Below are 24,652 nucleotides of genomic sequence, written 5' to 3'. Positions count from 1 at the left end.
AGAAGTAGAACTTTTAACAGGTGAAAGTTTTTTTATAACCTTTGATCAATGTACAGGGTAACAAAATATTTTCAGTATTCCTACTGTGAATGTAACTGAGAGTSATTATAAAAGGGGCATCTAGCAATCCAGAATATTCAATTGTTCTCAGAACCCTGTTAGATACAAATACAAGCTTTGATAAAATCCCAGATCTGGAGGTGGAAATAGCTGTGTAGGAGACAGCATCTGTGCTAAGGGTCTCCTTAGCACCCRACCCAGCCTAACCATGCAGAGAGCACTCTCTTCATTCCCATTTTAGTGGAAGAATAGAAGCACTCTCACTGGCATCTTTGATTRCCAAACCAGGATTACCATTATTGATTTCATCTTCAACAGTTAACACTCTTTTTCTTACCCCAGTGCAACTYATCTTTCTGCCCACAAAACTGCACACCCCCTGATGTAATATCCAAGACAGAAACATCATGCTTCTAGTTGAAATACTCCTATCAGTATCAAACTGTGTGCTCTGCAGATTGGGAGGTACTTGGGCTAGAAAATTAATCCAGCCTTACAGAGCTAAGCCATTCTGGCTCGAGGAAAACAAACAAAAATTCTTAAGAAGGAAAAGGAAAGYTCACATCATCATTTCTTCATTCAACAGCATAAGAACATTGAGTGTGATCATCCCCATAATGCCAATCAGAATAAAGTTGTGCTTACATTTGTTTTCCCCTAAATCTTTTGTCAACAACCTTCTCAAGCTTCTTTCCACCAGCTGCTACATTCTAAACCTAAGAGGTCTGCCTACATGACATGACCTTTTCTTGCTTCTCTCTGTGCAGTTAGCAGCTAGCTTAAAGACTTAGCGCAGAGCTCAAAATAATCCATGGTGGAAATGCTCCCATATGTGTATCCTTCTGGCTACAGAAGAGGCTCACCCTTAACATCTTGGATTTTGGACTTTGATTGTGCCTTCTAAACGGCTTTCACCTTAACAAGAAGAGTTCAGCTTTAGCTCCAGGTGGATAACATACAGAGAAAAACAGATTCTGGGGATGAGTGCCTGAAAAGCTCATTAATTTCCAGCATTCTGCCTGCAGCCCTGCCACATCCAGCAGGTGCAGGCTGCAGCAGGAATACCTGTGACAGCCATRTCACTGACCCCACAGTCATGTTTGGGAGCTGGGACAGACATGGTGTGACAGTGTTTCAAGATGTTCGACCCCCAGCCCTGTCCCCAAAGACAGGGTGAGGGAGGGAGACATTATTCCCAAATCAAGGAAGCATCAGATTCCCTTTTTTCCTGATGTGGAACTATTATGTTTAAATATATGAAAGGCTTTTAACACCCAGTGCAGCTGACCTCCAAAACTGGAGTTTATATCCTTGAATGTCTTGTCTTCCTTGATTTATTTTGACAAGACCTCTTTGTACAGCCATATGGAAAGGGAAGGGGAAAGAACAAGAGATTCTTTTTCTGTAGAACTGACTTTCCACAACTAGACCAAAACCTCTCTTTCTCTTACAAGTGCTTTTCAAATGGTGATTGAACRAATCCTGTATATTGATACTTCAGCTGCCTTATACCTCTTTGAGGGTTTGTGTAGAATTCCTTGAGTTCACAACGCAGATGTTTAATGATCGCACCGGTTTTAGTGTTGTTGTGTTCACAGAACTCACAAAGAACATGGCATAAGTGTCCTTGAAAAGGAGCAGATCAAGAATGAGCCTCATAGCTTTCTTTTKAAATTCTTTTAGAACTCTGCTGAGAGGTTATGTAATTTTATTTATTTGTTACTTACAGATCTGCTCCTGTTCCGTAGATGGAGTACTTGATTTCTCCCCAAAGCCCTGAATCTGGGTCCGTAGCCTTAAGAAAAGAAAAAAAAGGAGTTTTACTTTACTAAAGTGCAAAAATCGATRTTTTGTTTTTCTTTTAACCACAGGCCCAAATGCTTTTCACTCTCATTGCCGTTACATTTTTAGGGGAAATTGCATGAGCAAATATGCACCTACAAAGTGCACAACCTAACGCCGGGAAATGTCACTGCCAGTCCCAGGAACGCTGTCCCCGGTGCCCCAGGGCTCTGGCAGCGAGAGCGACGCTAGATGGCTCCATCCATCCACAGTTACCGCATCCTCCTTTGATAGAGATGGAGATAATCYCAATGACATGAACACACTGCCGCTCTCAAACCTTCATAATTATCAGTTAAACATTAATGAATATTCCCTAGACAAAATTATTTACTTTTTATAGAGTATTTTTAAGCTTCTGCTTGTTTAATTGATTCAATTTAAAGTAATGAATAACAAATGTTTCAATCTATACATTGTATTTCAGCTTTGTTTATATTTTAATCACTCTTGTGCCTGTGTGACTTTTAATAATGCAAATACTACGGCAGATGATATCTTTGTTTCATGCTCTTGTCTTCCTTTCTTAGCTCAGGATTAGGAAAGCTATTGATTTGGTAGCAGCTATTTCCATAAGCTCCTGCTTTTCTCATAGCTCTGAGGAGGTGTTGTACCCTTGTATCTGGCCATCAAAATTCATGGTGGCTCTGGCTGATTCATTCAGCTTCCTGTTTAAATATTTGAGWACTGGAACAATGTCTTTGATTCCTGCACCATTAACATAACACACCTGCAGCCCTACTGATAGCTGGTGTTTTGTTCTTTGTCTTGTCAGATTCTTTCACCCCATGATTTTGACCAAAGCCTACTTTTGCACCATTTAACTTTTTTAAAAACATTTTGCATACCTGGGACTTCCTCCAGAATTGCCATTCTGAGTACTTGAAACATTTTAGTTTTTCACATACAGTTGTGAATCTGGGTCAAGTACTGAGTTGACAGCACATGACTAAATTTTGCATGGGCTCCTCAGCTATCCTGTGCACTTTGGCTCAGAAGTTTTGTTACTTCTGCAAACATTTTTAAATTTATTTTTTTTTTTGGCATCCACCTCCTAGATTTTTTTTATTTCTCATACCTCAAAGATAGTAGCATTCAAGAGTCTCTAGCAGCTTTCCTATTAGTTTCATGTAATAACCTTTTCTCTGTTATGTTTCACTTCTTTGATTCCTCCACCCCTAAAATGTGCTTTCAGCGCTTTATTATTCTGATTACTTAATTTTCTTGTTTGCCAGTTTGTGCTGAAAATCTSTGGCAACCTGCCTCCAACCATCCTTACTTGTGGGGCCTGTGCAAGGTGACCTGCATCACCCACTGAGCCCTTGTGGCCAGGAGCTGTCTTGGCTTTGTGACATGAGGGCTGTTTCCAGTCCCAGCAGTTGCATTTCAGACAGCTGGAAATGCTCCCCCAGCACTCAGGGCCCGTGTAATACCATGACTTTCTTGCTGTGAAAATGCGAGATAATGGAAAATCTATAGGCAAATTTCTTCTCCAGCCCTAAGCATTTGAATTTTATATTCTTGCCWTCATGAACTGTTTAATTATGCCTTTAACAGCCAGGTTCCTCCCAAGAGGAGGAGACTAATACCTGCTAAGGAGCCATCTTGKTTTCTTTTTACTCATACTTAAGTGAGCAAATCCAGTAAATCCAATTCCACTTAGCTATAACTGAATCTTCCCACTGGACACAGATTTGGCTGGGGCATTCTTAATACTCAAAGGCCATGTGATTTGTCTTAAAAGCAGATGGCCCTTGTTCTGAAAAATGTTTGCCTAAAATTTTATTTTTTCCCAAAGTGTTTTTTCCTATTGATTCTGGAAAGGAATTGGAATTTGATCCAGAAGCTGAATGGTGAGTAATATCTGCTACTTGCACCTGTCCACTATTTTTAAGGTACTTGAACTGTCTCTGCAGCCACCCAGAAAAGAGAACATTTCTTAAGAGTTGAATGAAACTTACTGTAACAGCAACTACATTTGAGCCCCCTGGGGAGTTCTCGGGGATCCTTGCAATGTAGTAGTCAGAGGAGAACTTGGGGACATTGTCATTKGTATCCAGCAAGCGAATCACTATGTCAGCCGTCGAGCTGAATTTCTCCGGTGTGTTCACCTCTATTGCAAGAAGCTAAGAAGAGAAAAACAGGAAATCACTACTATTACTTCTCTTAAAGGAGCTTTCTCTACCCTCCATGGCACATTGGTGCATTTTAGTCTGGTTAGACCAGACAGTTCAGAAGCAGGGAGATGATGAGCCAGGTCAACGTGCAGCCTGGGTTTATTTGTGTCTGCTTGTGATGTGCAGTCAAGCTGTGGGAAGGGGACTTCAAAGCTGTGTGTCCATACTAGATCTCATGTGACAGATGCGACAGGCATAACTGACCAGCACACATCCAAAAGCCATAGAGAAGCCGACAGACAATCACTCCTGGGCAGCTCCTAGAACTCTGGGAAACATAAGCACTGAACTAGTTTGAATAACCACATAAATTTAATCGTGATCTTTTGTAGAGGAAGTTCTTCATCAAGAAAGAAGCCAGGAACAATAAATGGCACCAAACAGGCTAAATAGGCAAGAGAACCAGGTGTTTTGAAGCAGCATTACCCCCACCCCAAATGGTGAACGGTCAGGCATCAGGCATGTAGARCACAATCCCATTTCCCAAAGATTGTGAGAACTCCTACTACCAGACTTTGTGGGACTTCTACCCTCATTGCCTCATAGTGATTAGGACTTATTCAGATATCCACGGGGGCTTTTGAATCGCCTCACTGTGAGGAGAACAGAGAGCTCTGGTATCACACGTTCTTATAACTGCTCTTATAAYCTGAAAGGCCAGGCAACCACACAAAGCAAAATGAGTCTCTACTGTCTCTATTTGCTCCTTCATGAACAAAATCTGCTGGATTTGGGGAGTATCAGTAGGATGCCTCAGCTGGTAAAGCAACAAGCTCAGGTGGTGTGAGGCTGAGCAARAAAGAGCAGTTTCAGCAGCAGGTACTGAGAGACACTGGGATCTTCACAGCATCTGTTCACAGCATCTGTCCCAGGTGTTTGTCCCATGGGTGGCTGCATCACACAGGAGCAGCACTGGGACATCAATTTGGGGCTCTGTAGGAGCTGAGCCCAAGTGGCCAACACCAGGAGCAGTAGCTAATGTTTGGTTTTCCTGCTTGGGCATAGATCTAGTTAACACAAAGCAGGAGGGCTTTAGGAAGACAGCACACCGCTAATACTCTACTGAGCAGGACATGACATTAGATATAAGAAAAATCAGGCTGCATGGGTTTTAATTACTGGATGTGTCCCAGGAGCTCCCACAAAAAGGGGTGAAAGCCTCAGTGAGCTTTGGAAGCAAAGCAGGGCTGGCCCAGCATCCCCTGCTCCAGTGTGCCGTGGCTGTGGGAGCTCATCCTCTGTGTGCCACACGTCCCCAYGGGGCAGGACAGTGACACTCACCAGCAGTGGCACTGCCAGCTGCCTGGGGGGCACATGCTGTGCTCAAGCCTCTGCTCTGCCAGATCTGCAAACATTTGTGTCACCTCGAGGTGAAAGGGGAAGCTGGGGAGCTGTTTAAGTAGACAGGGAAAAGGCTATCTCAGTGTCATCTCCCAGAGCTGTTCCTGCTGTGTGAACATTGATAATGGCTGGAAATAAAGAGAAGAAATTAATCTCAAAGGATTGCTTGCAGTTACTGCAGGACACATCTGCCCTAAAAGGGGAGCCTGGAACCATATCTGTGCTTTTGTATTTSGAGTCTCGAAGAAATTTTTGAAGGGACATCAACAAAAACCTCCTCAAACAGAGTCTGATTTTGGYAACTGAAGATAATTGCAGCCTCACCTGGTCCCAGTCTGCAGATGTGTCTGCAGCGTGTCCAGGCTCCTGTCAAGGCAGATGTGCTCTGAGCTGCAGTATGTGGAGGCAGGAGGTTTGTCCCCAAGGCATGGCAGCCCATAACAAAGTGGGAAGCAACTGAGAGGTGTGTGAATCACCACAGCTGCCACACTTTGGGAAACCCATTTGAGCTCTTGGACAGCTAAAAATGTAGGAAGTCTAGACTACCAACTACATTTAAGAGCCAGCACCAAATGTAAGATAGATTTCTCTAGAAGCTTTGCTTCAGAAAGTTTTTCAGTGCATCTTCCAAACAAATTACTCTCTGGCATTTTACTCTTCAAAAACAAACCAGAGGAGAGGGATCATTGCTTACAGAAAAAACCCCAAAAAACTGAAAATAACTTCTCCAAGCTGCTGTGAGATACACATTAAATAGAAATATATTTCAACTGAAAATCTAACCAGAATGATACACTGACAACTAAAASTGAGTAGGAAGTTATTTGAACTTTGCAGGAAAATGAAGGCAGCAATGAGGTCTTTGTAAAGTATTTGCTGCCATATATTGCTGCCATATCATCCAGCTGCACCTTTTCCATTTGGAGTCTAGACAAAGGCTGCACTTTTTAAGCAGTCTTATGGTCTCCAGTAGAAATAATTTTGGAAAGTCTTTCTCCAGTAGAAATAATGTCACACACATACACATACACACACACACACACACACACACACACACACACACACAAACAAAAGGTGAATAACTGCTGAAGCTATAAACATATATATCCTTTTTCCTGGTAATTAATTCTTTTGGTGTTCACAGCAATCACATTAACTATTTTGATTTCTATTGGTATTCATGAGGAGGCCACGTGTAACTCCTTTACTGGTCTTTTGATAGTTTAACCTGAATAAATGTGTGCTTATTATAATTACTTTCTATAGCACTTTAYGGCCCTTTCAGAATCTTCCACTGTAATACAGTAATGATGCCTCATATTTTTGTAGCATCTATAACCTATGAAGCTCAAAATGGCTTAGGAACATTACAGGGAGAAACCTGAAACAAACCGGAGTGAAACTTGCTGAGGACATAAAGCAAACCATATGGCAAGGAGGAGAACAAAATTGAGGAGTTGTGGCTTTTGGACTGTGCAAAAAATGCCACTCTCTGTACAAAACAAGCATATGTTAATGCTCAACTAGATAGTTTGGGCAATTAAAAAAAAATATTACAGGGATTGTATATGCAATTCTTTGCAGTCAGAACTGAAACATCTATACTTGTGTTCAGAGGCAGCTGACAGAAAACCAGACTACTTAATTATCYTGTTGATGAGGCACAGAATCCATCAGGGAAGGGGGATAATGCAAGGTTCCAGCTTTTGGATGGAACTGGTTCTTGTATGGCTGGCTTAGAGCATGGGTGAGCCTCAGGTCAGGCTGCAAATGGCCATGTAGATAGATAGACTCTGACAAAGGCAGTGAGCAATTCYGGGGAATTATCTTCCAGTCAGCTGGGGTCTTCAGGCTGCCAACATTCAAAAGCATGATCATGAATCAAATTACTTYGCACTAAGCAGGTAAAGTTCTAGCTGCAGAGAAATTAGATTTCATCCTGTGAATTTATCATTGCAAGAGCAGAAATAACACCCTCAGGGCTAAGTCTAGAATGATTCAGAGCCACCATGTACAGTTTCCAGAGGGAGATAAAAATCAACATTTTGCACTGTCTGGACTAAATCAGTCCACAGATGCATCCATTATACCTTGTGAAGGTGGTGAACCAGAGGCAAGAATGAGTTTCCCTCACATGGAATATCATGTCACTGATAATGCATCAGACAGTTTTAGGTAGATTAAGAAGCTAAATCACATCAGATACAAAAGCCATCTTACACATAGTGTATACACTGAAAAAGAGGACCTGGAAAGCAGAAGTACCTTGAAGGTTAACACCTTGAAGCTTTCATAGTCAATAGCAGCAGAATTTTCCACTATTATTGTAACCTGAGCCTCATTGAGGACAGTCTGAGGAACCACTCGGAAAATGCCACCAGGTCCAACAAGACGGAGGTTGAATTTAGCATTGGCTCCCTGTGAATAAAAGCAGATATGGCATTGATTGTTTTCAGTGAATGACACATTTCTTATAGCCTACATTGCTCTGTTTCTTCAAAYTATAAAAAATGAGAATGAGTGTTCCTGCCTAGAGCCCTCTGCTCCGCATCCCCTGGGCAGGAGACTGCTAAGAAGCTTAGTTCTATAATCCCTCCAGCCCTAGTCACAAGACAGACACAGCTTTTCTTAAAATAGATTGACAAGCTTGGTTATTCTTTCASTCATAATGGAAAAACCCTGCAGCTGGCCTGGCTGAGAGAGGAATCTTTGTGGCAAGCAGCCTTGGGCTTCGTGCCACGCACTGTKAACTGGACACAGGTGACACCACGTGCCTGTGGGCAGGTAAATCCTGCCTCTTCCTGCTTCCTCCCAAGRAAARACAACTGAACTGCTYGAGTACACAACCCTCACAAACCTGATCTCACAGAATGGTTTGGGTCGGAAGGGMCCTTTAACATCACCRTAATTCAGCCTCCCTCCCACAGGCAGGGACACCTTCCACCAGACCAGGTTGCCCAAAGCTCCATCTGGCCTGGCCTTGAATAATTCCAATGTCCAGGCTGTGTCCTAAGAACTCACAGTCTGGAATGAGGAAGTTGAATCACAAAAATATGCAATTTCCTAGCAGAGGTGGTACTCCACATTTTGTAYTGACTGGATTAAGCTGTCCCAGAGAAGCAAACATTAAACCTTTTGGAAGTTGATACACTTGTGGGGAGAGAGGAGCTCCACTTGTGAAAAATACATCGGWCACACACTTGACAGCTCCAGGTGATGTTAGAAGGCAATCCCATTACACAGATAAACCTTCTAGCCAGGGAGAACATGGGAAGCAGCAGTGTCTAAAAGGTTACCACCACTTGTGTGCAAGTTGGGAAGAGTGAGGCAGAACGAGCTGGCCAGGGCTAATTATTTTAAACCAAACTGGAGCATGTCAGGAAAACATGAAATGAGGATTCTCATATTTCTGCCTTAAAGGGAAGGTGTGAAAATGAGCTGAGTCTACCTCACCAAACTCTGGGTTTGCCAGTTTCTCAATGTCATGTTTACATGGTGACAAACAGCCAGATTCACCGCCTGCCTGGTGCCACATTCTCTCTGYAGCATGAATCTTGCGATGAAGAATTTCTAATAATAACTTCCAAACAGGACAACTTTACTTTCAGCTGTATCCCTGGAGGGCTTGTTGTGAGCAGTTCTTGATGCAGCCCTAGCTCATGGCAAGAGAAAAAGCATTCAGCAGTAGTCCCTTAAGGGAAACAGAAAGACCTTGGATCCAGACTCAGTGGTGTGTGTTGTTTGGTCACACAAGCCCACCCCCCAGCTACAGAGATGATAACAAGCTCTCTTTTGCTGGATAGTGAAGCCAAACACATGAAGCCAGAACTGCTGGACTATGGAAAATAATCCTGATGGGAAGACTGGACAGTGACAATACAGTATCCTCCGCACATGGGACTGTAGTTGAGTAGAAGGGTGGCATGGGATGGGGAGAGAAGTGCCCCACTCCAACAGCTGAGTGATTTCTGCCAGTGATGTCCAGTGGAGCCAGATCTGCTTGGARCAAGCCATGCTGCAGCATGTCTCCAAGCAGACAGCCATGGGACACAGGAATCACTGGAGGAACAGCAGCACTGTGCCTTAAACCCTGTCAAAGAGGTCTGGGAGAGAAATTTCCRTATCATTTTCTTGCAAGTAAGGATGGCATTTCCATCAAACTGTAGGTCGAAACCAGACCTTGCCCAGAGCTTCTTCTTCCTCACTRTATCATCTGCTCCCCCAAAAGAGTCTCTAGCAGCTATAACAGAAACAGGCACATGTTTAATTCTCTTCTCTACATAGTCATCTTGCTTGGAAAGGGAAACATTGCATTCTCTGCCTCAAAAGAAAAGCAACCCATCCCCCCTGGAGTGATGCCTTACACTGTACTAGGAAGCTTCTTGAGAAATCTATACAGTGTATTTATCAATGTTTTTCTGCTTATTTTATAGCCTAACTTGCAGCCTGAATATTTTGTCAGCCTAGATATATATTTTGTCTCTAAAGAGAAGAGATGGGTTTTGTTTCTCCCCTTCTGCAGCACCATCCCCTGTGACAATAGCAGGATAGACATAGCACTGCTTTGAAAGCAGTCATTTATCTGCCCGCTGCAGAGCAGCAGGAGGGAGGGGGAAGAAGCCAGTGGGTTTGATAAAGCACAATACCATCAAACCAGCACAATGCTGAGCACAGTTTCAGGAAAGAGCTCTTTCCAATAGTAATACAATTCTCAGATGCATTAAGCTTTTTTCTTGTCACTGCCTAACCTGAGGCTAACTCAGATGGATGTCATTCATACAGTATTTAGCTTAGGGGTCCCTATAGCAACCACTGCMATAGTACCTACCAGCATCACAGGTCAGTCAGACACCAGGCTGAGATGGATGGAATCTTCTTTCCTTTTCCTTTATCTGGTTAGAGTTAGTTTGGCTCTGGCATAATTTTTAAGACTACCTAACAATATCACTCCAGTGGAAATGATTTATCAAAGCATGCACTGCARACCCTGACAGTAACATAAGGGCCAGAAGGGCAGCATATTGTAATAAAAGGCCATTGACAGTATTGTTTCCTTTAGGGGCTGCAGAAGATACAGACAGCAATGGCAGCTGAAGTTRCTAAAGGGCTTGGAACCTCCAAGAAAATGTTCAAAGGGAGTATGTTCTYGGACAATACACTGGCAACAAGTGAACAGCACCAGTAGTTAGGGAAGTTCATAGGGACTGTTCAGCTTCAGCTGCCACAAGAACTGGGCTGTGGGTTTAGGACCACCCTTCCCACTGAATAACAGGATGTGACAGAGTAACTGTGCTCCTAGGTCCAGGCTCTCTGTGGCATTGGACCCTACATCTGCTTTGTCTGTTCTAGGCTTTTAGGGAACCCAGGCAAAACAGCTGAGTCTCTACAATGACATTTCCCCATTGGCCAGCTCTTTCTAGTCTTTGGGAAAATAGAACAGGAAAACTGAAAGCCCGCGTAGTTTCCATTTACCTGATCTGAATCATTGACTGTAATCTTCAGTCCCCTTAAAATCTCACCCTCTGGGGGATGCTCATACATGGTCAGTTCAAACTTGTTCTGGGGACCATTTTCTCCGTAGAACGTTGGTGGATGGTTGTTGAGGTCGACCACCCGTATGGTCACCATGGCAAATGTGTCCTCAGAAATTTTACCTTCCTGACTGATTTCTGATGCCTACAGGAGGCAGGAGGGAGAAAAGAATGATGAGAGTGTTTTATCTTTCTTCAGGTTCCAGTTCAGGTATTATTCCACATGTACAAATCACTCTAACACGCTAACTTGTAGAAAGATTCACAGACTTAGAWTTCTCTAAAACCTCAGTCCATTTCACACTGAAGTTAATCATTAGAGGATTATGGTAATAAACCAGTCCCAATAAAGCCCCAGTTGATTCTCCTTCTAATTTTGTGATGGTAGTAATTCACTAGGTGAAAACAGTTCTCTAAAAACAAATAATCCAATAGAGGCAAGGTAATTGCTTGCTTAAAGTGTTGATAGAATAGTGTTTAAATTTGCTGTGGTACCACAGACAGTTCATTGTCTCTTTGCTGCAGGACTGCAGCCTTGCATAGCAAGAAAAACTGTGCTTGTGGSATTTAGGTAAATATTTGAAAAAACACATACTTTTTTCAGATTCAGTCTCTGATTCACRATTCTGCTGTGATGTTTAGATGAGCTAAATTTAGAGTGGACATAGTTTAGACAGACAGGCAAACCTAGCTGGTATTTTTCTGAACCAAAAGATCAAATCTGTCTGGGTTTCAACAACTGCAACATGCAGCCTGATTCACTGCATAGAACCTAAGACATTTCTTCTGACAGAACAGAAAGTGGTATTTTTGTAACAACAACTATATCTAACATGCCTTTTTGCTCCAAGGGCTAAAAACCAAAGGCACTTTCTCTGAAKATGCTAGTCTGGCAACTGAGCTGCCTGTCAATACATATGCTGGGTAATAGCATACATAGATTTTGCAGCTTGCATGAGCTCTGGGTCAGGAGTGGATGCTGATGTGATACTGCATGATCTGTCCCAGTCCTATTACCAATGCTAGATATGAGTTACCTATCTCATAACATGGAGGTTGCAAGAAATTAACTCCGAGTTTAGCAACAAAATCTGGAAACACAGAGAAAAGGTATCTACAGATTGCAAAGGACATTGATTCTCTAGCCTCAGARATGGAATTAGGACAAGATGATTTCATTTGAAAGAAGTAATTTGAGATATGAATGTCCCAACAATCATATCCCAACCTCACCACAAAAGCAATTAGTTCTGCTTTATATTATCAGGCGCTCTGCTTTACACTCAGGTAAAGTCAGCTGTAAATGAAACAATTTTAGACAAGTGTTGCATTTAAGACCATTAGTCTTAAAGTGGCCACCATACCTACCTTAACTTTTAGTTCATACACTTCTTTCTTGAGCTGATTTGGGCTTTTTATCACAGAAATGGCTCCAGTTGCRTTGTTGATTTCAAATGAACCTTCACTTCCTGCAATGAAACCAAGATGCTCTGGTTATGTGCCACACTTTTTTTCTCTGAACAAGTATGAGCAAATGAGCTATACCCTTCATTAAGCATATCTTTGTCCATATGTGTATCCATATCTATCAGTAGATCTGAAGCCACTCTTCAAAAATGAAGCATTTCTGTGACTGGTCACAGTGAGACAAAAACACAGATGAGGGCCAAAAAGGGTTTCCTCCCCTAGGAATGGCTCAGTGAAATTCTTAAGGGCAGCCACCAGCACCTCCCTTTTCCCATCCTGGTCAGGCTCCCCTAAAGCCTCAGCAACCAGGCATGCAAATTGAATATTCATTTTTTTTTTATGCTGTCTTCTTTCTATGCTGATTTAGACTAAAATAGACATTTGTCATTGTAATTAGCAAATGCATAATTAAGTCTCTGAGAAACAGGAACACTTCTCTCACTAATAYCAGCCAAGGTGAGAAATCTGACAATCTGTCTCAAAGAAACATAATCACTCTCTGCAAACAGCATCTCTGGAGAAGAATCCTCTGGCCTTAAATATTTAATGGTTGAAAAAGCTTTCAGCCTGTTGCAAGCCTGTCCTGAACAAAAAAGGGTTTTTTTTTAATATCTGGAGCAAACTCCAAGGTTTCTGCTCTGAGGCAGAGTCTGACACAGGCAGGACAGGGCTGCAGTTTGGCTTTGCTAGTGCCACCCAGCTTCCACTGATCTGGAGACAATACCAGTACCAGGCCTTAGACAGGTAAATTTGTGCTGAAGGGAATGCCAGCTTGCAGAGAGGCAGCAGCATCTCACCAGGATGTCAGAAATCATCTCACAGCACTGCCAAGGGCAGGCTGGTGCCCAGGAAGGGCAGTCCTGCACACCACCTCATGGAAAGCATTGGCCACCTCCTGTGCTTTATGGCAGAGCACACCATTGAAAGGAAATGAGAGGAAATCCCTTTAAATGAAGGAGATCAAGCCTTCAGAAATTAAAGATGATGACCTGAAAGCCCAATCATTTTTCTTTTTCTCAAACTCATTTCCAATGTTGATTTTTAAACCATCTGATAGTATCCTCTTTTGCTTATACCTACAATAACCGCAACTTCATTAAAGCATTCTGGACACAACAYTGAGCAGATATTGACTCACAATACCCAATTATTAAGATACATTGGCCTGCAAAGTATGTTCTGACTGAGAAGAAGCTTAAGTCAATAGTAGTTTCAAACCACCATACTTCATGTTATTGTCCAGTTATCCCAGGGAAATTGGTAGCCTGGATATGTGCAGCAGTGTGTRTGTTCCTCCATACAGCATGTTCAGAGGATTGGAGCATTTCCTAYTATTATCATCCCACACTCCCTGGATAAGAAATGCTTATTAAGATCAAATGATTTGCTGTTAGTATTTTCTTGTCCTTTGACATCCCAGCCTGCAGTTATTGGAATAATGGCTTGTCAAAAATAATACCAGTGTCTGAGGTGCAGGGGCAGAAACCTGTTGCGATCTTTTGTTCTTTGTTTTTCAACTTTCTATGCACTAAAAGCCTATTCCCTTCCCCTCTTTTCCATTTCACACAAACAAAATCCTTTGTTAATGTGCATGAGAAAAACCTGCTCCCCATTAAGTCATATTTTGTTCTACTTATCTGTCATCTCCATCCATCTTCCTTTCCCCCTCTTTCTTAAACACTTCTTTTTTTTTTTTTTTTTNTCCATCTTCCTTTCCCCCTCTTTCTTAAACACTTTTTTTTTTTTTTTTTTTTTTTTTTATCCCAGAGAGCCCTTTTGATCCTTCTCTATTTTCTTTGGAAATCCAGAACCTTTCCTCATTAATCTTATTTCCCTTTGACATTTTCCCTGTTCTTCTGCCTTCACTTATTCTCCTTATTTAATTTCTCCCTTGTTTAGCATATTTTCATCCCATTTATTTGTTTTTGMTCCTCTTTCTACACCTTTTTTTTAACTTTTCTCATTCTCCATCTATTTTCTTCTGCAACCCTTTTTTCCTCAATATTTCTACCTTTATTTTGCCTGTCTATTCCCTCAGATAAAGAATCCCACACCAACACACAAATTCAGCAGTGAGTCTCTCTGCTCTGGCTGTTTAGATYACATAACACAATGAAGCGTTTACCCCATAACTGAATGACACCTCAGATTTCTCATCTAGGGAGAAGGAAGTTTTGGGATCTTTCACACCTGTGAACTGGGGCCCAGCTGCTACAGAAGCCTTGTTTTGGAGGAAGAGAGAAGCCAAAAAACCTAAAGTTGTAGTCTGGAGTTTAGATGCTCTAAGTTGTTGTCTTCACCRCCCAATGAATCATCAATTCAGCAAAGTTGCACATTTATGCTATTAAAAGACATGCGACAGACACTCTCAGAATAGCTGATGGAAAGCATTAATGTTCTGATAACATCTGTTTTCTTCCACTTCAGTGTACAGACAGTGTCTCTTCACTGGTAAATAGAATTTCTTCCAAGAAATCAGAGGTTTGACTGTTTAGCCACTTTAATCACTGTGTTAATAACAATATCCCTCTAAATGGCATGTCTGGGTCTCCCAATGAATTACCTCACAGATGAAGTGATAGAGATGCTCAGAAGAGTAAATGCATCTCCCTTTAGCCTTTCTGAAATGACAAGCAGGCWACTGATGCCTAACAAATCAGCAGCATTAACAGCTCCAAGCACAGTTCTGTGAAGAAGATACTGAAATTCCCTGAATTTAATCTTGGCTATTCTCTGGTAGACAGGGTCCTGAAATTGTTTGAGGCACCTGACATTATTTCCTGAGATTTTGTCTCAGGTTTATTAAACTCTAGCATATTCTATTCTAATTTAATGCCAGATCWAGTTTTGAATGCCCTTCAAATTTCATATAAGACAAATTTCATATAAGTCTACTCACCATTCAYGATGCAGTAATGAATACTGTTAGGCTTTCCTCTGTCTCCATCAAGAGCAACAACAGTAAGGACCTCAGAGCCCTGGGGAGAAATGGCAATTCAATCTATATGCCAAGATCAGAGCAGTGAAATTGCACATTAATAAATTGAACTCCTGTGAGTCTTTCTGCAGTGAAGTGCTGGGGGCAGAGTGGGTACTTGGGGAATATGGGGAGCACAAAAAGGGCCAGTGCCCTATGCTCTGAGTGTGAAATGGCTGCAGAGCATTTGGAAGGCATGGTCAAGGACACCTGCCTGGAGCCACAGGTATGGACAGAGGATTYGGAGCAGCCAATCTGAAACACAAGGTTTATTTTGGGACCAAGATTCCCTCTGGTTGCTTCTGTGTAGGCTCCCCATGGCCACACAGTGTGCTGGGACACAGGCAGCAACCACAGAGTCACTTTGGTCCTTCCTAATTAAGTTCAGACGGGYAGTAGAAGCAAACTGAGATCACAAAGCAACTCGGCCCACAGAACATCTAGGGCATAAAATTGTGATGAAAATGATGGTGATTTAACTATCCTTAAATCTTCTTTGTCTGTCTTTCTTCACAAGTAACRTGGCCGTGGGCCATACGTACAGGATTTGCGTACAGGGTTTGTTCATGTGACTGCTCCTATCAGCTCAGAGGGATGATGAGTGTCACGTTAAAATGCTCACCCGAGTGGCAATGAGCTGTGCAATTCAGGCCTCTCAAACAAGTGCTACCATTTGGGGCAGCAAAAMCAGGGAACATTGAAGTAACTGTCAGTGAATCAAATGGCAACAAGGAACATTTTCATGACAACCCTTGAGTGAATTTTTCAAACAAGAGCAAGGCTCTGTTAGAGCAACTGGAAATACAGAACTGTATTTATTATCGTTTGTGCTGGAAGCAGCAATAAAATCTGCCTACTGGGCAAAATGCAGTGCAGTCCCTTTGAAGGTGACAGAGTATTTGTAAATCCTGACAGATCCACCAAGGAGAAAAGAAGCAAGTTTACAAAATTAACACCAAATGTGCAAACACCACTAAAATCAGCTATTGCCTTTCTCTGTGGAGCTCGTTCTAATGGCAAAACCCACACTGGGAAGGACTGATTCGTKCTTACATCATTATATCATAATGGAGTAAGTTATGAGCTCAAGCTGGATGTAATTAACATTTATTGATTCCCATTTCCACAGTAAACACTAACTCCTGTGTGCACCTGATAGTTATTTCRAGATCTATATGTAACTATGCAGAATAAATCAATGTACATAATATCACTCATTCTAAACATCTGCAAAGTACACAAACATCACTTCTCTGCCCTGATGGAATGCACAAGCCTCTGCAATGAACTGCAGTGCATAGTCAGGCATGGGCTGCAGTGTACATTTCTGGACAGAAAGGTAAGACACRATCTTTCCTGAAACTCAAGGGAAGGTCAGATGAACAGAGTGCAATCACGCTGCTAAACTGATCAATATCCTAATGTTGGGTAATTTTGTGGCTAGATACTATTTCTTGTCCTATATATGAAGAAAATTTTAATTAAATTTAATGTATCATGGTGAAAGCCGATCCATGCATAGTCATGTCACTACTCAAAAATAGAGAAAACGCTTTAGTTTTCAGCTTCAAGAATTCATGGCTGAAAAGAACTGGTTCTCCTAAGTATGTCCCTGCCTGACTGATAATCTGGTTGGGTTTAGGCCTAGGAGGTCTCCCTGGCCCTTTCTGTCTAACCAGCCATCACTGAGCAGAAAGCTCAGTGCATTTTGGGGATGTGTTTTTTCTCCCCAGGTGATGTCAATGGGACAACACAGAGGGTCTGGAGTATTTGGGCACAAATTCTGTCCACACCTTGTACAACCAACTGCTGGTACCAGACTGATCACAACTAGAAAATAAAAGCACCGTGAGACCACACAGCTAGCAGACACACAAAGGCTTCTAGTATGATGTGTTCAGGTGAGGGGACTGGCAACCTGCTTMAGCCTTCAGCCAGGTGCCTCCAGAGGTCTGAGCTGCAGGAGAGCTTTTAGGCACTGTCTGGGCTTAAACCAGTGTAAATGGGCAGAATCCTTTTTGACTTTAATGAAAACAGCAGGAAGCCTTGCACGGCAGATTTGCAGTAGACATAAGTAAGAACAAGTCTGAGGTCTGGTCAGCTCATTTCCTGTAGGAGTCAAATCAGAGTTGAGGTCCCACTTTCAGTAAAGGCTGTGTTAGAAACCATAGGGCCATCCTGACTGTGGTGGGAAAGGCTGCACTTGTTCTCCCCCAGATGAAAAACCAGAACTTACTGCGAGCGTGTCCTCATAGACATATCCATAGTAGGGAGTCCCGATGAACATAGGAGGAGTGTCCTGAACATCCTCCACATTGATAGTGACTGTTGTTGTGGCTGAAAAGACYTTGTTGTCTCCCCTGAGCTTCCCACCACCATCCTAGAAAAGAAGTCATGGTCAGATGGTTCTTCTGAAGCATGCCTGCAAATCAGCTTAGGTATTGCTTGGACCTTGTGAGCCTTCAGAAGCACAGTTCCAGGAATTCTTTCTCTCTCTGAACACACTGATTAATCTGTGCTGCCCTATTCCCTTCTCTTTTCCATTTTTCCTGCTCTCTCTCTGATTAGGAAGACAGCTTGCAGTRCCTCATAAGTAATTTCTTATATTAAAAGTGATTGAGCCAATATATGCAGTCATAAATGATCTTTAGAGACGGGGCAGGGAATTTGAGGGTTTTTTCAGGAAAAGAGAATGYTAGAAACTGATGCAAAAAGTTAACAACCAAGGTCTGCAACTTTTCATCCCACATCTAGCCTTGTCATGAACACAGGAAGGTGCTCAGTAGTGCATCTCTAGGGGGAAATAAACAGTGCACATGCTCAAAATCTCCCAGGAACTCCTATGTGATAAAGTGCAAGCACAGAGGAGCTGTGCAGCCAAAAAGTGTGAGACAGCCACACGGTGTAAACAGTCTCTGGGGACTTGGCTACAACCAGCTCTGTACCTCTGATACAGCAGAGCCAATTAGGAAGACAACTCACTATTTCAGAAGCTTTTAACACCCTCAGTCTCAGAGCACCAGCTGTAGGTCAGTAGTCATGCTGGTGTGTAARAGTGTGAATTGTTCAACATGTCTGCACTACCAATTCTAAAAATTCCTATTTTTTAAAGATAAACTGTTTTTTTTTTCTTCCTTACTGCCCCAAATTCCCCAAAGGCAGAATTTAAGCCAAATTTTGTTACTTCTCCTCTAAAGAACGTTGGCGACATAAATACATGAAAAGGTCCATACATTTTCAAAAAGTATGAGAAACTCGAAGTCCCCATAACTAACAGCAAAATTGTCCTCTTTCCACCCATGTGAGTCTCTGTGTCAGGTCCCCAAGTATTCTGAGAATCTAGAATCTATAAACTTTTAATACCTGTTATGAATCCTCAGCCAAGTCACAGGCACAGCACTGCTGGGAATGATGGTGGCAAGAAGGGATGTGCAGCAATATTTGCAGGATTTAAATAAGCTCCTGCCATGAGGCAGCAGAGAGATGAAAGAAAGAAACACCCACAGGTATTTCCAGGAAAGAAATCCATCATTTATGCTGTGCTGGGTCTGGCTGTGCCCTGTGTCTCACTGTGACTGTCTGCCTGCCACGGGTTTGTTCTTGTGGTGGTGGGGCTGTGCCCTGGGCAGCACCAGGAGCCCTGAGCTCACAGGCTGATGCTTCTTGAATCCAGGGCTAGATCCACCAATCCTTCACTTCTAGGTGAGTCTCATGACACAGTTAACATGAACAAAATGTGGAAAACCCACTCCCAAATCCCGCAGCAGACACCGATTACCTTTCCTCCCTCACTTTTCCGTGTTAACCCCCACACCTCCAGCAGGGGTAACTCTGCTGCTTTCATCTTTCAGCAGTGCTTGAATTCGAACTAATTGGTCCCACTCAAACACGACACCCCACCTCCTCCAGATAAAAGCTTTTTACCTTGGCTACAATGACAACAAAATGTGTTCTTGATTTCTCGTAGTCCAGGGTGACCCCTGTTTTGATGCGCAGGACACCACTGTGACGGTCTATTGTAAACTTATTAGAATGGATGTTCTAGAAGAAAAGGAAAGAGAGATTACAGGTATGGAAATAAGATTGCCATAGGGAGTCATCTTTTATTTCATCTGCTAAGGGAGAAGAGTAGAATAATGATACGGTTTGGGTGAATAATGTATTTGATGAATTTCACTTCTRTGTGTTTATGAACAATTCATGAACCATCCACAAGTCTCTCATTATTCAGAATAAATCAGTTACTTCTAATGTAGATATTTTTAATCTTTTAGTATTTCATTGTGAAAACTTAAACTTTGCTTAACACAGCTAATTGCATGGAAAGAGGTAGGGAGACTTAACAGAAAAAAAGATGAAGGGAAAAGGAAGAAAAAAAGAAAAGGTGTCACATCTTAGTATTTCAAAGTTCTACTGGTTAAAAAAAAAAAAGCAGGAAGGTTGCACGTACAGATATTGTGAACACAGTGGTTGTCTGGTGATTTTTCTGATAWCAGAAAAATAAAATCTAAAAGACACCTCATTTTAAAAGAGGCCTAAAAAAATGCTTCTCCCCATTCTTTTGAACTGGAGATATCTGTACAAACACTTGTGTTCCTGTATCCAGACRCAATGGACAGTCAGACAATCTTAGCCATTTCCTCAGACATCTCCACTTGCCTATATAAAAATTGTGGAGAGGTTTTTTCTGTGTAACTTGAGAATGCTCAGAGACTGTGCCCAGAGACATGGCAAGATTTTTTCAACAAATACACATATTTAGTGTCCTTTTTGCCACAAAAATGCACTATAAAGTAGACATTTTGAAATTGCTGTCCCTTGGTTCATAGACTATCAGCTCTCTGGAAAAAGCCGTGTACAAAATTGAATCCTGCACATGGATCATAATTTGTGAAATCAAAGCTAAATTTCARCAAGGCACTCAAGGTGTTCTTTCACAGTGTGCCCAAGCTCTTAACAGGATCAGCTTTAGTGCTATGTAAATATCTTCTAATTTATTTCTGCATTCATAGCCAACATTAAACATTGCAACAATTTTGCTCTGGTTTTTTGTTTGCTTTTTTGCACGTTTCCTCTTGAATAAGGGGAACTGCAGCTAATCTGGATGAAATGCCAGTAGGAAGAAAGAATTTGAAGGATATAATGCAAAAAATGCCCTTTTGGCATACAGCAGATGTGTAATACAGAAGTTCAGCTTTAAATCTGGAACCATTTCAGTTCTTCAGAGCATCTGAAAGGCTGGTTTCAGGCAGTCACTGCTTTGTCAGGGAGCAGATTTAGGACCTCTCATTTCCCACTGTGATCCAGGAATCAATTATGCACCAGCCTGATACACTAAAGGGCACATTTGGGTTTCCAATACATTTTGGTTCCAAAATAAAGCTATTCCATGCTTTAGAAATCCCATAAGCATACAAGATTACCGGCTAATCTTGCTCTCCCTGTCACTCCAAATGAAGGGCCAGTAAGAGCCCTGCCATGAGGGGTCCTGCTGGCAAGCACTGCAGTGTCAGTGACAAGTCCAGCTCCCCTTCCTGCCTGATGCTCTGCCCTTGGCTGCTTCAATCAGACAGCTTCCCTTYTGCCAACACTTGTTTTCTTGTGCACGGTACAAAATTGGTCCCATAGGCACTAGCAGCAGGCTGAAATCTCAAAATCTTTTTTAAATCTGCTGTCTGAAATSTCAGTAAATGAGAGATGATTGTGAAGGTACAGACAATACTTTACCTGCAAGAAGTAGGTGATGCTTCCTCCAGAACCMGTGTCTTTGTCTATTGCCTCAATCTTAAAGATGCTGCTGCCCGAGGGAGTGTTCTGTGACCAGAGAGAGTTACCAGAGTCACACAGAAATTGAAAACCAGGGGACTTAAAAGAGATGAAAAATGAGCATGCGAGGAGGCAGAAAAAGAGAGTGATGATAGAAAGAATGCAAAATTACTGAGGGAACCAAAGAGCAGAAAGAACAGAGGGAAGGAGTTTAAAATGGAAAACAAGAAGAAAGAAATGTTTTGTGGAATAAAAAGAACAGAAAATTTTAGCTGAAACAGAGTGTATCCTATTCCCATTGTAGTCAATTCTAAAAATTCACAACCTCTTGGAGCTAACCCCAAAACCAGCACACTTTAAGTACCAACAGACTTATTCCCCAGGTTTGCAATGAATATTAAATATTTACACAAGCCCTAAACCAAAAGAATGCAAGTTTGTCCTGCACAACTTGTTATTTTATTGACAACATATTATCCCCTCTTTACATCCTACAAAAATCTATTTCTAGTATGCAAAGGAACTTCACCAACCTCTGGGACTTCRACAATGTAAGGTGTATTGATGAACTCAGGGCTCTCATCATTGGCATCCATTACAAGGATCCTGACTTTTTCAGAAACCTGGAGTGGAGTATGAAGAACATTTTATGATTCAAGCTGGTTTTTAACATGCACCCATTCATTTGTCTAGCAAGGTGTAGTTAAAGGCAATGACAAACTCTGTGGCAATAGAACTGTGAACTAGCAAAACTGGGCACATATAAGAAAATACAGAAAAAAATATAATTCAGAAGGAGTTGCTTGTGGGGAACACACAGATATCTCCACACTAAAGAAAGAATCTCAGAATATTTTATAAATTACAGGTTAAGGTTGATTTTCCATTTTTTAAAAAATTCTTTATRACATTCAAGATGCTGTGATGCATTTTATAATAATGCATAGAAGACTGTAAAAGTTGGTGCTTTTACAGCCAAGAGCATTCATTAATCCTTCTTTGAGATCATGATACTACATTAATAGCATGAATAATCTGGATGTGTGAATACATGCTGCTAATATGTAATAATTCCTCTTGAACAAAGTGTGTGGGGTTTTTTTTTGTAAAAATTCAGAAGCAATGTGACCAACAAAATTTCCCAGTTCTTTTCAAATGGACATGTGGATGGCGTCCCATTATTTCTTGTTTACAGAGGTTTCCAGGGTAGTTGTGCCTGTAGGATGCTGGCACCTCCCAAACATTTCTTGTAATAATCTCAATTAATTTTTTTTTGAGCTGAGGAAGAGTTCTAGATTGATCCAGTGTTGTGGATAAGAAGAGGGTCCCATTTTTGTGGTACTTCTAGTGACGAAAYCCACATCCTCCTACTGGCAGACTGCTATCCTGACTGTGACAGAATCAATCCATAAATTGAAAATGCCAAGAAAACTTGTGAAAGTAGGACTGGATGCTCAGTACCTCAGACAAGTCCTTAACGATTAGATGTGAACAAAGCTTTATCTAGCAGCAGACTAGAAAACCCCCACCACCTTAGCCTAAGCAAATCTTCTTAATGTCATGCTAGAGAAACACTGTGGGGGTGGGGGACAGGCAGCTCTTGGTGCCCAAGACTAGCTCCTATAATGTCACAATTCTCCAAAAAGCCTCCAGATCTTAGGCAYGAATCCTACTGTGCTGGCAGTGAAACTACATAGGAAGCTGCTGTAATTCTGCAGGCTGCTAAGTCAGTATTTCAGCTCACACTACATTGTAATTATCCTCAAACAGCTGAGCAAGGAGATGAAGTGAGACTTGAGTTACTGTGAGTTCAGTGGCTCTTGAAACAGGAGGTAAGATTCTAATGAGATTATGTTTTCTGATCAAATGARATGGCCCCTCTAATGTAATTTAATAGGAGGAGATATTTGTGAGGACAGGCAGTTTGACAAGCTACAGCATAATTAAATACTTACAGTACTCAGGCCATCTGAAATACTGACAATAACTTCAATCTCATCTTCCTTCTGTAAATAAAGAAAATTCTTTTGTTAGAGAGTGGGTGTTTGCCCTGATTGGAAAAGGGACTGCAGATTTAAATGTGTCTAGGCAGGCAGATGAAAATAACGACTAACACCACAAAGCAATCCCAGCAAAGGCCAGGAAGACCCCTCAGAAGCACAGCCACAGGCTCCTTGAACTTTCTGTGGCTACTGTCAGRAGAAGGYTGCTCTGGTAATCCCTGCTGCTTCWTAAAGTGCTAATAAAAACCAGTCACCTTTTTCAGGAAATGTTCCCTAAAATGGCACTGTGGTTCAAAAGTCTTCTTTCTCAGTATACAGAAGGGTTTGTGAAATATTGTGTAAGCTTCTCTGTGAGGAGACTGAAGGGTTCAATGCCTGTGGTGCCAGAATAAGACTGCCTTTAGGCTGCTATTGCTGGGAACATCCTTAACCAATGTGGTTATATTGGCTAAAGGGCTTTAATGTTCTAGAAGGGTCCTGGAAAACTGCTTTCACAAATCCCTACTTCTTCTAATGACAGAAGAGTCCCCTGTGTGAGCATTTGACAATTATAACTGCTTCATAACTCTTGATAAGGTCTGGGTGGGCCAAGATCGAAATACTCTTTTGACAAAAGCTGAACAGACAGCAGCTGAAAAATTTGACAGCAACGTCAGTGGYACAAGTCAACTGGAAAGCAACACGTTGAGTGAAGTGTAATGTCTTAGAATTGCAAAATATGCTTCATGCTTCAGGGGCAAAGAAACTGGCATTGTCCCTCAAAGCCTCAGATCAAATTAAACTGAAAGAAATCCCACAAACACCTGGAGTAGTGCCATTTGATTGTACCTCTCTGTCAAGCTCCTCGATCAGAGTAACATTTCCAWGATTCTTGTCAACAGAAAAGTAGCGTCTTGATCCAGCTTCATAGGTCAGGTCATACGTCACAGGATCTCCTTCGGGATCAGTTCCATTCAGAGTGTACACATGGGTACCTGAAAAAATGATATTCAACAGCATTTCCCTGTGGTTACTTCAGTCCGTGAGTATTTCACTGGTCTGCTCCTRCCTGCAGCAGGCAAAGGTTTCGTCAGTCAAACCCATTTACTGGGAAATATGGATAAGCAGGCGTTCAATAGCCCTGATGGCAGCTGTTTAACCAGCTGGTTAAAGCRAGTTCAGCAGTGCTGCTCTCTGTCACCTCAGGCCCTTTCCTGTGGAACTGCACTCAGGTCAATACTGTTCATATCCAARGGTTTACAGAGGTGACAAGCTCCTGACCAGCTCTCAGCCCAGGTAGGTGAGCCAGACACAATGCTGTTGTACAGCTGGATGACAATCTAAACAGCACCAAAAGGTTCCCACAGACCTCTTGTTTGTGGGAACAGCAGAATTGAAAACTAGMAGGCAGAGAATCTGGCAATCTCCCTTCAGGGAGAGCTCCTGCAGGACTGGACTCAATCTCTGGAACTCAGGAGGTGCAAGGACATTTTCATACTTTCCCATTTC

General features: G+C 41.9%; 1 protein-coding gene across 1 annotated transcript in view; it reads right to left on the bottom strand.

Moving 5' to 3' along the window:
* CDHR1 (cadherin related family member 1) overlaps positions 1-24,652 on the bottom strand; it is a 41,900-nt gene that overhangs the window by 9,063 nt on the left and 8,185 nt on the right. Inside the window, exons 3-14 of the mRNA XM_057371384.1 lie at positions 23,993-24,138; positions 23,117-23,167; positions 21,695-21,784; positions 21,123-21,209; positions 19,320-19,436; positions 17,632-17,775; positions 15,318-15,396; positions 12,320-12,420; positions 10,893-11,096; positions 7,686-7,838; positions 3,864-4,028; positions 1,788-1,855 (exon numbers count right to left, since the gene is read on the bottom strand). Coding sequence (XP_057227367.1) covers positions 1,788-1,855; positions 3,864-4,028; positions 7,686-7,838; positions 10,893-11,096; positions 12,320-12,420; positions 15,318-15,396; positions 17,632-17,775; positions 19,320-19,436; positions 21,123-21,209; positions 21,695-21,784; positions 23,117-23,167; positions 23,993-24,138 — 1,405 coding nt within the window. The remainder of the gene's footprint in view (positions 1-1,787; positions 1,856-3,863; positions 4,029-7,685; positions 7,839-10,892; positions 11,097-12,319; positions 12,421-15,317; positions 15,397-17,631; positions 17,776-19,319; positions 19,437-21,122; positions 21,210-21,694; positions 21,785-23,116; positions 23,168-23,992; positions 24,139-24,652) is intronic.

The sequence above is a fragment of the Malurus melanocephalus genome, unplaced genomic scaffold, assembly GCF_030028575.1.
Source record: "Malurus melanocephalus ecotype Western Australia unplaced genomic scaffold, MMel_1.1 scaffold_146, whole genome shotgun sequence".
NCBI lineage: Eukaryota > Metazoa > Chordata > Aves > Passeriformes > Maluridae > Malurus > Malurus melanocephalus.
Note: the sequence above shows the minus strand (reverse complement) of the source record. Positions and strands in the feature narration are given on the sequence as shown.